Source organism: Sinocyclocheilus anshuiensis, unplaced genomic scaffold (genome assembly GCF_001515605.1).
Source record: "Sinocyclocheilus anshuiensis isolate Anshui unplaced genomic scaffold, SAMN03320099.WGS_v1.1 scaffold1010, whole genome shotgun sequence".
NCBI classification, from domain to species: Eukaryota; Metazoa; Chordata; class Actinopteri; order Cypriniformes; family Cyprinidae; genus Sinocyclocheilus; species Sinocyclocheilus anshuiensis.
In genome coordinates, this window is record NW_015537936.1 from 413,838 (window position 1) to 428,304 (window position 14,467).

A 14,467-nucleotide genomic window follows, 5' to 3' on the forward strand; every position below is an offset into this window, starting at 1 on the left:
GCAGAGGCGGTGGGCTTGAGAACGGCGCGGCCGGCGGATTCGACGATGGAGCGTCTGGAGGGCTTGCAGCAACCACATGTGGCGACTCCGGGCTGGACTCCGCTTCGTCCACAGTGAAAGCCGATCCGGCGAGCCACAGCGCGAAGTTGAAGTATTTCCTCAGCGACCAGCATGGATCAGGAAAAATTGAAATCGCATCATATGACCCCTTTAATAAAACATTAAAATAACTGTTAATGTTGTAAAATTTGTCAGTTATGAAATGAATTCAATTTCATTTAAACGCAGCTTTAAAGAAGATATAGTGTCAATATTCCACTTAATTCAGTTTAAGAAAGGTAAAAAGTAAAAAAAAAAAAGTTTAGGGTCAGTTTTTTTTAGGGAAATTGTTTTTTTTATTCATCAGGGATGCGTTAAATTGTTTAAAAATGACAGTAAAGACATTTATAATGTTACAAAAGATTTCTGTTTCAATTAAATGCTGTTATTTTAAACTTTCTATTCATAGAAATACAATGTATCACAGTTTCCACAAAAATATTCGGTAACATGACTGTTTTCTACATTGATGATAATCAGAAATGTTTCTTGAGCAGCAAATCCACATATCAGAATGATTTGTGAAGGATCATGTGACACTGAAGACTGGAGTAATGATGCTGAAAATACAGCTTTGATCCCAGGAATAAATTACTTATTTAATTTAATAAAGATTTTATTTAAAATCTGTACAAATAGAAAACACAGATTTTAAAAAGTAATAATATTTCAATCTTTTTTGCTGATTTTACTGTATTTTTAATCAAATAAATGCAGCCTTTCTTACCAACCCCAAACTTGTTAAAGGTAGTAAACACAGCAAAATCTTCCCATGGTAGTCATTTCTATAAATAACACAGATCTTAGAGGGTCGAAGTCTACTGTAATGACACATTTGCATTTCCTCTCCTCTTTATGTGTCATCTACTAAAATACAAACTGCAGTACATCATGCTCACACCCATAATACCACAAACCATTCTTTACCGAGTATTTCCAAACATTGCATTTTACTGCGCTATACATCTGTGTTTATGGTCTTGCTTTAGGGACAGTTTCCTTTCACTTTTCCTTTGTCTTATTGTAATGTGAAGAGTTGCTCTTAACTTATCTTGACACATTGCAGCTTCAGATGCCTTAGACGACCTTTAATTAGTGCCCTAAAATGTGATTAGGTGGTTGCTCTCTGCAGATCAGATGAGGATGTCTCAGAGAGAAGAGTGAGGACTGAAGAAGGCATTAGAAGAGTAATGTTGCAGCACAATGAGCCTAAAACTGCTGATGTTTCGCTAAAATCATGCATCCACCGCTTCTACGGGCGACTTTGACCATTACATTTTAAATAGTTCATAGTTTTTGCTTGTTTTTCATTATAGAATAGTTCTAGACTTTGTCTAGCTGGGCTTTTTATTGCAAGAGACTTGCGTAAATGGCCTTAAGAATTGTCAGATTATGGTCAGCTAATAATAAAGCCAGCCGAATTCAGACTCACTCACTATTGCATTTTGAATTGACATAGTTTTGCTTTAATGGATGTTATGTTTGTTACAGTTGAAGTACGTTTTTTAATTAATGTTTCTTTCACATATTCCATTTAATGTGTAGAGACAACAAAAATTAGATAAATAAATTAGTATCAAATTAGCAAGTGCTCCCTGTGGTTTTCTGCAAAATGAATGCTTAGTGGTTTAATGTTTGAAAATAAAAAAATGAAAACAATTATTAGCATTGTAATTTTACCATTGTACTGTAAAATCAAATATGAAATTTTTTCTTAAATACTTGGATTTTAATTTTACTATGAAATATTGAAATTTTAATATTTCTTATTTTGTTAATATTTTTATTTAGTAGTAGTAGTAGTAGTAGTAATAACAACAAAAACAATAATAATAATAATAATAATAGTAATAATAATAATAACAATTATATATTATTATTATTGCTGTTGTTGTATATTCATATTTATGTATAATTCCTTTTTTTGCCTTTAATTTAATTTAACAATTAAAGGGGTCATAGGTGATGCTCCTAAAAAGAACATTATTTTGTGTATTTGGTGTAATGAAATGTGTTTATGCGGTTTAAAGTTAAAAAAACAAGTTGTTGAGACAGCATGCACAGTACCCCTTTTTTTTTTTACGCTTTGTTTCTTTATTTTGTGTTGTGTTTGTATTTCTCAGCAAAATATTATAAAAGTCTGCATAAGATTAAACCGTTCTTGAAGTAATTGGAAACAGAAAAGAACAATGAATATACTATAAGTCATTTAGTGCAAAGCTATTATATTAATGTTTTTTTGTTTTGTTTTTTGCTGTTGATGATAATAATCAATATACAGTATACAGCTCTATATTTATGTATTTTCCAAAAGGATTTTATTTATTTCTTGATCGATTGCGTCATTTATTTACAGTTTATTTATTATTATATTTAGTTGTCTGACCTTTGAGTTTGAAGATATTCAAAATACATTAGTTATGTATTTGCTCAAAGGGTTTTATTTATTTATTTTTTTTAAATATATGTTTTTTTTTCCAAGATGTTCAGCATACATTACCATATGTATGCATTTTCTAAAAGTGTTTTGTTTTGTTTAGTTTTTTGTTTTGTTTTGTTTTGTTTTTGGGGCTGATCAGAGGACATAATCAAAACAAAGTCCCAGAGGTGCCCGGATCAGAAACACACACTTCACAAGTGCTTGTCCCATTAATTGAGTCCCATTAGTTAATGAATAACCACTACACTCTCAGAAAAAAAATGTACGAAGCTGTCACTGGAGCGGTACACTAAGTACTTCTTTGTACCATATTTACCCCTAAATGATACATATTAGTACTTTAAAAGTGTATATTAGTACCTTTTGAAAAGTCAAGTTACGCCTTATCAGTTTATGCATTCCCTGGGAATCAAACCCATGACTTTGGTGCTCTGCTGGAATGCTCTGCTGAAATGCCTTTTCCCATCAAAATGTGCACATCTGAGAATTGTAATTTTATTATTTTTCAGTAGAGCTTAAATCATTTTACATAACATTGGGAATCAAACCCATGACCATGGCATTGTAAGCACTGTGCTCCACTGTTTGAGCTTTTTGAACCTTTTTCATTAAAATATGCATATCTTGGCATTGCAATCAAATTAGTTTTCAGTAGAGCTTAAATCCTTTTATTTCCATTTCCATTTGTGTATTTGCCAAACACTTTTATGCAAAGCAACATGCATTGCAATAAAAGTATGCTTTATCAGTTCATAATTTCCTGGGAATCAAATCTATGACTATGGCATTGCTTGAACCATGCTCTGCTGTTTGAGCTACAGGAATGCCTTGCGTATAAAAATTTGCATATTTTGGTATTGTTGTTATTTTGTATATATTTACATATTTACATTACATTCGGATTCGAACCCATGATCTTGGCATTGCTAGTGCTCTGCTCTACTGTTTGAGCTTTTTTAAACTTTTTTCCCAAAAAGTGTGCATATCTTGGTAATTTTATTATTTTTCAGTAGAGCGTAAATCCTTTTACTTTATATTTAAATGTATGCATTTGGCACACTTTTATGTGGAGCGACTTACATTACATTCAAGGTACTCTTTATCAGTTCATGCAATCCCTGGGAATAAAACCCATGACCTTGGCATTGCTAGCACCATTCTCTACTCTCACCGTGCTTTACTGTTTGAGCCACAGGAATGCCTTTTCTATTAAAATATGTATACCTTGTAGCATTAATCCTTTTACATTTGCATTTGTGTATTTGGCTGACACTATCATGCAAAGCGACGTACATTGCATTCAAGGTATGCTTTTTCAGTTCAGGAATCAAACCCATGATATTGGCATTGCTAGCACCATGCTCTACTCTTTGAGCTTTTTGAGCCTTTTCCATAAAAATGTGCATATTTGGGTACTGTAATTTAAAAATGTTATTGCGCTGAGCACTTTTCCACCTTATCAAAGATATTAGGCTCACAATCGCAAACTCAAAGCATTAAAAGCGCCAAAGAATATAAAAGATGTGGCGTTGTGTTGAGATGCCTTCATTAAATATGCATTTCCGTGGCTGATACTTAAGCCCCCTGTAGGGAATACCCCACTCTGTTCAAAGCAATTTATTAGCCCAATGCAGAATTTGTTAAACACACTCAACCATCTTTCTCCATCTTCAAGGGCCATTTGTAACCACACTACTATTGCCATTTCAAAGCCTCTGCCAAGACTGGATTAGACAGAGAGGCGAAAGACGAGTCCAGTGGCGCGGTGTTGTGAGCTCCTCGCTCAGTTCTTCTATTGATTTTGGCTATCGATGTTGTGCTGCTTAGCATGGCTGGCAGTAAAGCTGAATTAGAATCAGTTATTGTTCTCAGCAGTAGAAGGAAGATGGGAGAGAATCTGTCTTGTGTTCTTAATTTCATGCAAACTTGATGAATCAAATTGTATCAGACCCCAAAACAACTCTGATCTCTAATGAATACGGCTCTGTCATGTAGACATAATTTCTGAATCCAGATGTAAATCTGACGTAAACAGAAAGTTAGATGTTAAGATTAACATTTTGATGGTTTGTGCAATTTTGTCCATCCTTTTATGGTTTTGGCATTTGAATTTGAACATAGATGGTTATAAAAAAAACTACTTTTGGTTTCAAAGAATATAGTAGTTCACCCAGAAGTGATTCATCATAATGTTATTCCAAATCCAAATGACAAAAGTAGTAGTTTTACAGCATCACTGTAGTAGTTTTTGACATCAATGTCACCAAATGGCTTTGGTTTTAAATCAGAATATACAGAAGCAGGAATGAGAGCCACAGTGGAAGGCAGTGATATTTTAATATTATTATACTATTATAGTATTTATTAATATTTTGAATTAGCAGTTATTTTAGTATTCTCAGTTTTCATTTTAATTGTAGTTTTAATAATTTTGTTACATGTTTTTGTAATTTTTATACAGTACATTTTTGTATGTATATGTAAAATACATGTAAAAAAAAAAAACATGTAAAAACAAGAACTGAAATAAAAATAAAGTGAAAAAAATTAAATTTATTTTTATTTCAGTTCTTATTTTTCATTTTAGTACTTCAATTTCATTTTTTTAATGATGTCAAAAGATGTGGAATATAGTACACAAGTCATAATTCACTTTAAATGTTTTTCTCCATTTATGGAGCTTCTGATCTGTTCTCTATGAAATTGCATTGTATTGTGAAGAGCAGTGGGCACATTGTTCAAAATATCTCCTGTTATGTTTCAGAAAGTCATACAGGTTTGAAATGAGATGAGAGTGAATAAATGATTCTCTTTTTGGGTGAACTTTTCCTTTAAGAGAAGAAGTCATATCAGCAATGGCAAAGCAAGATTCATGCCAGCTTTGTAAAACCTCTTCCTTCCTTTCACAGGTTGCAGGAGTGATCCACTCTAGTTTGATTTATAATGTCTGGTTCCTCCTCGACACAAATCTGGGATGGTTTTAATCTAGGCTTTCATTTATCCTGCCTGTTCCTTCTGCCGGGTCTGATATATCTGTGATTTATAATACCTGCTCTGTGTTCTCTCAGGTCGAAGCTGGGTCTGTTCCAGTCCCGGATAAGTTTACAGAAGGCCAGTGTGAAGGTAAACACCACCGTCTGTCTCTCTGAATTATACAGTGTTGGAATGACTTGACAATGTGTAAATGATGACAAAATTGTAATTTATAGATGGACTGTCCCTTTAAATGGATGTTCCAGAGGCTTGTGTTTTGCACTTCTTGAAGTTTTGGACCTTATTTGTGTGTTTCAGTTGAAAGCCAAGAGGAGCGATTGTAACTCCAAAGCAACCCACGCGAGGAACGAGTATCTTCTCACATTGGCGGCTGCCAACGCACATCACGACCGCTACTACCAGACCGACCTGGTCAACTGCATCAAGGTGAGCACCATGATCAGCGATGCAGTGTTATTTTAGTATTTATATACTATTATAGTATTTACTTGTTTATTTTTTTATAATATGTATTAATATTTTTTTCTTAATTTTGTTACATGCTTTTGTCATTTTTAATAGTTTTTTATTTATTTATTATTTCTATTTAGGTATGATTTTTTTATTTCAGTTGTAGTTTTATTAATTTTAGTACTTCAGCTTAAATGTATTTATTTCAGTTGTTTAAGTTTTTCATCTAATATTTATATTGTATACTATTTCAGTTTGATTTCAAACACCGAAAATGATTTTTTAAAATAGTTTGTTAATGATAACAACACTGCTGCGATGACCTCTGAACCTAGCATCATAAATGCATGAAAGTAATTGTTTATTAAAGCCCTTCATTAATTCTTCAGTTTAAAAAAAAAACTTGCGTTGATGTTGTCTAAATTGTCATTTTAAGGACTTTCATGGTGGATGAACTTCTGCATTAACAGTGCTTGACTTCATTTTACTGAATATTAGAATATTGATTTTCATGATTTCTGATTTGTTGGTTATGTATTTACATGAGTCATGTGTGTTGGCATGAATCTAGTACAGTGGGTCAGACAATGATGTAATCTATGGGCAGATCAAACTATGTACTTCCTGTGTAGATTTCCTCACAGGAAAAAGCTCCCTTGCAGAGAGAAATAGCTGTATGCTTTTTTTCTCTGCTCTTTTACTGGATAAGAGCGGTCTAGTCTTATGTCACTGAGTGTGTTTGCATGCAATAAGTTGTAAAAACTACTTTACCGCCATTCTGGTGTGTGCATTTGTGTTTGTGTTTTAAAAACTGAGAAAAGTGATTAAATCTCCTCAGGTATTTGTAATAAGCTGATTTGTGGTAGTTATCGTGTATCATGCTGTGCATGTAAACACACTGGCTGACTAGAGACGGTATTCCGCTTGCTTTCTTGTGCAGATGTTAAATGCTTGTAATGGCTGATTATGTAACTGAATGTTTGGTGTTTGTGGTCCAGCATATCTGGCTGTGTGTGTAATAGACAGAAGTTGGCTAGAACATCGAAACAAGTATGTGTTCACAGCGCCTCCATGCACATGGGACTTTATATTTTAGTGACTATCAGGGTTATTATAGTTAACTAAACTAAAACTAAAACCAGAAAAAAATAATTTCTCATCTTGGAAATTAAAAAAAAAAATGTTAACTGAAATAAAAGAAAATATATATATTAAGTATAATAAGTGTGTGTGTGTGTGTTATACATATATATATAATTATTTTTCTCAGCTAGTTGGCAACATTTCTCATTTTCTCATTTAGTTTAACTTAATGTACTAAAATAACTCAAATTAAAACTGAAATGAAAATAATAATATATAGACATATACAAAAAAAATCTAAATAAAAATTACAGAAACACACAACAAATTACTAAAACTTTAACAAAAAAATATAAAAATAAAAACTAATTCAAAATATGAAGAAAAAAAAAATTATAATAGTATCTTGATGAGCTCTTTTCCTTGCACATTTTTTCCTCATAAGTGTTTCCAGGTTCATTTCGCCATGTGTCTGTGGCAGTTGCTCAGTAGCGCCCCCTGCTTTTTTTACAAAGAAAGCACATAAAAAAAAAACTGATTCAAAAATATTTTTGTGAAACCTGAAGCTTGATGCACATTTCCATAAAAAATCTTGAATCATTTCTTTAAATTGAACACAATTTCAAACTTTCTAAACTGCAAGATCTGTTGCAACACTGTTTTTTGCAAAGAAGCCTCTGATTTCACATTGCATTTTAGTCCTTATTTTGCCTTAAATGTTTAACGGCACCTCAGAAGAACAAGAAAGGGGATTTTCTGCTTTCAAGATTGGCCGTGGGTTTTCCCCGCAGTTTGTCATTGTTGTATTCTTTGTACTTGTAAATGTGAGGAAAGAGGTGAGAGCAGCTTCATGTCAGATGTGTTTTGCATGTATTCTTAGCTCTTATTCCTGTTTTTGTGTGTGAACCAGCCGTCATCTACAAACACCATCAGCATCGTGTCACACTTCTGCTTTGTTTTTTATAGAAAGTTGACACTTACTGAACTCTGAAAAATTGTGGCCTCCCTAGAAACACCCAAATGCACACATATATAGCCTATATAGAATTTATATATCTGCTGAAAGCTTAAAGGAGAAGCACATCCAAAAATGGCAATTTTGACATCATTAACACACCCTCATGTTGTTCCAAACTTGTATGGCTTTTTCACCTCATCTTGTGACCAATTACAGCATTTATTATGCAGCAGAAGTGTTTGTTCAGCTGATGCGTGTGTTTGCTTTATGTCTTTTCCTGTGTTGTGTGTATATGCATGTGTTCCCGTCCGTCCGGGTGTGCTCATAACCACTGGCCATGTGAATTATAGTTTTTCACACATGGAGACACATTTGGGTGTGTTTTCAGAGGGTTTGTGAATGCACAGCCTTGACAAAACAAGCAAGCTTAAAGGAATAGTTCACCCTAAAAAATTGGGGACAGAAATGTAGCATTACTTGACTTGCTCACAAATTGATGCTCTGCAGTGAATGGGTGCCGTCAGAATGAGAGTCCAAACAGCTGTACCACAAGTAATCCACACCACTCCAGTCCATCAGTTAATGTTTTGTGAAGTGAAAAGCTGCATGTTTGTTATAAATGGCTAAATATTGCTTTCTCCAGTGAAAAAGTCATCTGGTCTGAATCAGGAGAAAAATCTGCACAGATCAAGCACCGTTTACAAACCAAAGCAATCCAAAACAGTTCCAAATAAATTTGTCTGTGCATATGTGTGGATTTGTCTCATTTGTATGTGAGAGGGCAACAGAAGATGGACTTTTCACTGGCGGAAGTGTTATTATGGATAGAGAATTTGCATTTTAGCTGGAAGCAACAGTTCGAAGTTAAAATGCCTTAATGAACACGCAGCTTTTCACAAGCTGTTAACTGATAGACTGGAGTGGTGTGGATTACTGTGATGTTTTTATCAGCTGTTTGGACTCTCATTCTGACGGCACCCATTCACTGCAGAGGATGCATTGCTAAGCAAGTGATGGAATGCTACACTTCTCCAAATCTGATGAAGAAACAAACTCATCTACATCTTGGATGTCCTGATGGTGAGTGCATTTTCATTTTTGGCTGAAGTATTCCTTTTAAAATCTCTTGCAACTTTGAAAGGCTAGAAAAGCACAGCAAGCTGGTCCCATTGCTCTCAGTCCACGGCTCTCACACACGGGTGTTATAGAGTTTGAGTGTGGTGGGTGGAGGTAGACATGATCCTATCAGAAGGAAGCACAGCCTCCCTTTCTCCATCTCTCTCACGCAAACGACTCTCAAGTGCTTCCTGACAGCGGCGGCACCTGCTGTAACCCGACGGAGCAGCTCGTGGTCGGGTCTGTCTCATTTCCAGCTCACTCGTACAAATCAAAGCCTGTTTCCAAAATGCATCCCCTCCCAGTGCTGCTGAACATGGAGGGAGTGGGAGAGAGGGAGACGGAGGGGGAAAGCAGAGGTTTCGAGTTTTGTTTTTGCACGTCGAGGCCTTGGAATCTGAACTGGCTAACCTTTCCCAGCAGCTGCTGCTGTTTGAACAGTCTGCTCTGATCCGAGCGTCACACAGTCCGTCTGTTCGACGCTCGTTTGGCCACGAGGGGGCCGACGGGATGTTCTATCCTTCTTTCTTTCTCTCATACAACAAACACTGTGTTTTGTTTTGGTCATTTTTCGATCATTTAATCATTCTGTTGGTTCATTCTGTCATTCTGTCTATTGTTTTTAATATCTTTCTGTTACTTTCTATTGTTTTAAATTCCCTATCATTCTTTCTATAGTTCTGTTGTTTTGTTTCTTGTTCTTTTTCTTATTGTATCTGTCTGTCATTTCATCTATCGTTCAGCGCTTTCTAATTCTGGTTCTTCTATTGTTTTTCTATATTTTCAGTTATTCTGTATATTCTATCTGTCATTTTTCAATCATTCCGTCTGACATTCTTTTTGTCAGTCAATATTTCTATCATGTTGCTCTGTCTGTGGTTATCTAATTCTCTGTCATTTCATCCTGTCAGTTTTTCTTTGTATCTTTCTATCCTTTTAAATTTGATTTACATATCATTCTACCGTTATTTATCATCCCTTCCATCACTGTCATTTTATCTGTCATTCTTTTTTATATTCTGTCATATAGTTTTTTTATATTTCTTTCATTCCGTCAACCATTCTTTGTTTTTCCTTATTCTACCATATCTGTTTTTATCATTCTTTGTCATTTTATCTATCGTTCTTTGTATCATTCTATTGTTTTTCTATATTTTTCTGCCTATTGTTCTATCTTTCTGTCATTTTTTCCCTATATTTTGTCTATTGTTCTGTCTTCCTGTCTGTCATTCTATCATTCTGTTGTTCTTTTTTTATATTTCTGTCATTCTATCTATTTTTCTTCCTATCTGTCATTCTGTCATTCTATTGTTCTGTCAGCCATTCTGTCATTTTTGTGCATAATTCTGTCTGTCGTTGACAATTTTTCTGTCTTCCTGTGTCATTCTATCATTCTGTTGTTGTTTTTTATAGTTCTGTCATTCTGTTTATTCTTTTCCTCCTATCTGTCATTCTATTGTTCTGACAACCATTCTGTCATTTTTTTGTACGTAATTCTGTCTGTTTTGTTGTTCTGTCTGTTTGTCTATTTTTGTCTAGTTGTAGTATGTCTATCATTCTCGTTTCACTCTTTGGAACCTCTGACCCTTTCTGAAAGCACAAGGTCATTTGTTATTTCTTCAGTTCAAACACAGAGTATGTAATTCGTCTTTCTCTGTGTCTGTCTCTCTCTCTCTAGGGTCTGGAGGGGAACATATACGATCATGTGAAGGATTATCTGATATCCTTTTGTCGGACCGAGCTGGAAGCGTTTCAAGCCGTCCACAGCACCTTCCAGTTCCTGCTGGAGAAGTCCAGTCGAGTGAGTCTCTCTCTCTCCTTTCTTAGTTTCATCACTCTCTCAATTTCCTTCTTCATTCTCAGAAATAGATTCCCTTTGCCAGCGCCTCATTATCGGCTCCCCTATGAAGAAATCCCCTCACACACACACACACACACATCATTCCTCCACTGCGCTGACAAACACATCGGTCTGAGCATTGGGCATTTCACTGCCCAAGGGGGCTTAATTTTACATACCACTATTGTGACGCGTGTGTGTGAGAGAGAGAGAAACGCAAGGATCTTTCCTGCACAAGATCTTAAAGGGATAGTTCACGCAAAAATGAGCATTTTGTCATCATTTACTCACCCTTATGTCATTACAAACCTGTATGACATTCTTTCTTCTGCAGAACACAAAAGATATTTTGAAGAATATTAACATTTATTGTGCACAAAAAAAATCTGTCAAAATCATGTTCCAAGAAGAAAGGAAAAAAGTCAGTTTTTGGGTGAACTCTCCCTTTAAAGGAACATTTTTGCATTTCAGATACACTTGCATCATCTTGATATGTTTGTTAATTAGTTGTGTTTTTTATCTCCAGGTGATGCAGGACTTCAACCAGCAGCTGTTCCTGCAGGAGAACCCAGTGTTTCACAAAGCACAAGACTTCCAGTTCCAGCCCAGCGATAGCGATACAGTGAGTTTCGTGCATGCATGTTTACGAACTTCACTGCAATCAAGGAATCATGCACTACTGTTCAAAAGATTTGAGTTAGTAAGATTTTTTTTTTAAGAAATTAGTACTTTTTTTCCCAGCGGGGAGGTGTTAAATAGATCAAAAGTGACTGTAAAGACATTTATAATGTTATGGTTTCAATTTTGTTCGTCAAAGAATCCTGAAAAATGCAATTTATCATAGTTTCCACAAAAAATATGAAGCAGCACAACTGTTTTCAACATTGATAATAATCAGAAATGTTTCTTGAGCAGCAAATCAGCATATTAGAATGATTTCTGAAGATCATGTGACACTGAAGACTGGAGTAATGATGCTGAAAATACAGTTTTGATCACAGGAATAAATTACATTTTAAATTATATCACAGTTGAAAATAGATATTATAAATTGTAATAATATTTCCTGTTTTTACTGTATTTTACATTTTTACTGTATTTTAATAAATGCAGTCTTGGTGAAATCATTAAACCAACCTGGAACTTTTGAACAGTAGTGTGTGTGTTTTAGTCATAAAATCAGTTTAGATTGTGAATATCTATATATCAATTCTCTGTCATCCCAAATTACATTTTGTTCAGTTTATACCATGTTATGGCAGGGAATCTACCTCCAGTTTTCACCTAAACATCTTATTTTTAGTTGGTTTCATTATTTAGCGTATCAGCGCTCTCTCTTCCTGTCTTGGTCTTCTCTCTGTTGTTCTCTCTATTTAAAGGTTTAAATTGTGTTCAAACGTTTCAGATTTTATTCAGCGTTAACAACGTCATCGACACTTATCTCACAACTCTGCAGAAAAAACTCACAAATTTCATCATCACCTTTTATTTTTAGCCTGACGCATCTGAGAGTCTCTGGGAACAGAATTTCTTGTTCCTGTGGTGATGAAGAAATGTCCCGCTGTTGAAACTCTCGTCTGTCTCTGCTCGGGCTGTAATCACCACTCGTTTTGTGAACGTTCTCTCGTTACGCTTCAGTGTGTTTGATATTTAGTTCGTGTTCTCTCAGCCATAGTGTTCCTCTTTGTATCTGTCTACGTTCTTCTATCCTATTTGAAACTTTGATTTCAGTTTAGTGTGCTTTAATGGTATAACAACTAACTTAACTAGCTAATTTAATACAGTGCCCACCGACCTATACATAAACTTCGTAATAAACAATTATCCTTCTGTCGGAGCAATTCAAGCTTGAAAGTACTGCTTAAATGAAAATCATGTTTGTGTGAGACCGTGATCAATCCAGCCTGGTCAGTTAAATCTACACCAGAACATCTGTTAATATGAAATTGAATTATTTTGACTTCTAAAGCCATTTTTTATGTAAAATGTTCGGTTTTTAATTTAAGGTTTGATGCTTGTTCAGGGTTTACACATCTGTCATAATAATGTGTTAAGGCTATTTTTGAAGGGCTTTTCTCAGTATTGTTTGTGAGTTGTTGGTTTTTTTTTAGATTTTGATAAATTAGCATATTTTATTAAATTAATTATATTAATTAGCTGTAGAGTTACTAAAATGAATGATCTGATCGTTGAATTGTTACTATACTATTTTTAACTATAATTTAAATATATTTAAATAAAGGTATTGGAATTAGCTTAGTAATGCGTTTTAGTGTGAATTTCATTTTAGTACCTTAATTATTGTTGACAACAAAAATTATAAAAAATATATAATGTAAAAAAAAAAAGAATGAAAAACTTTTTCTTTGCTTTCACTCTAATAAATTCCTCCCTGTTTTAATCTATTCTGTTTCACACTGTTTCTACAGATTTATTGTTCTCATGTTATTGCTTTCTTAAGATTTGTTGCTTTGGAAGTCATTTTGGATAGTGTCTGCTAAATGAAAAAAAAGTTTAAAAAAAATATTTCGGCAGTTTCTCTTTACTACTTTATTTTGTGTGGATCGTAAAATACTCAACATGCTACTTTATATATTATTTAATAAAGTAATGTTAATTAACTTAAATCAAATCTTCATCTTTGGCCATCTATTTTAAAGTTTCTACATTATATTTAGTAGTAGCTTATCAGTGGTGACTATGTCAAGTTGATGTCTATATGGCAGAAATGTACAGTAAAAATCATGCAGTTAGTTAATGACATGTAATCAAACAGACAGTGAACACTATTAACTGCAATGATTATATGTTGCAATTAAACTTCAATTAAATTAATTTTAATTGAGTTCTAATCAATTAAATTATTAACAGCAATTAATCAATCAGCCTTTAATCACTATCAAACGCTCCCCAAGTAACTGTATGGTTAGCATTTGCTCGCTCTCTTTATCTTTCTCTCTCTTCCCTCCATCTTCCTGTAGTTCAGTGTTGAATCCTGTAGTGTGATTGTCCTCTCTCACAGCTCTAGTAGTTAGTATGTATTGTGTTTGCTAGCGTTAACGTCTCTAAACATCTTTCTGACTGCTTTGCTGTTTCTAACCCTGTTTTTCTGTCCTCTAACAGTCTGTTTCTAACCCTCTCTTAATCCCACCGCGCGTGCGTGCGTGCGTGCGTGCGTGCGTGTGTGTGTGTGTGTTGTGTGTGTGCCCATCTTTCCTCCTCTCCGGCTCAGACTCTGAGCTCTGTGCAGAAGTTGGTGGACATTGAGCCATCGGCGGTCAGTGTGATGAGAATGACTCTGGCGCAGGTACACACTGTCTGTTGGACTTGATTTCCCATCATGCATCATTCTCGTGCAGCCATCATCAACTTGTTGTTTTTGTTGTTGTTCTTTGCATGCATGTTTTGTTACATTTAAACGTGAAGTGTGTAATGTTTGCACCGCTAGCAGCCCAATTGGCTCAGCCAGTGGTTTGACTGTAGGCCA

At 34.6% G+C, this 14,467-nt stretch overlaps 1 protein-coding gene across 1 annotated transcript in view; it reads left to right on the plus strand.

The window, feature by feature from the left end:
* Positions 1 to 14,467, plus strand: part of LOC107659118 (F-BAR and double SH3 domains protein 2-like) — a 38,442-nt gene that overhangs the window by 2,699 nt on the left and 21,276 nt on the right. The window contains exons 2-6 of the mRNA XM_016447947.1: positions 5,587 to 5,662; positions 5,831 to 5,959; positions 10,819 to 10,941; positions 11,507 to 11,602; positions 14,213 to 14,287. Of these exons, the coding sequence (XP_016303433.1) occupies positions 5,587 to 5,662; positions 5,831 to 5,959; positions 10,819 to 10,941; positions 11,507 to 11,602; positions 14,213 to 14,287 (499 nt within the window). The remainder of the gene's footprint in view (positions 1 to 5,586; positions 5,663 to 5,830; positions 5,960 to 10,818; positions 10,942 to 11,506; positions 11,603 to 14,212; positions 14,288 to 14,467) is intronic.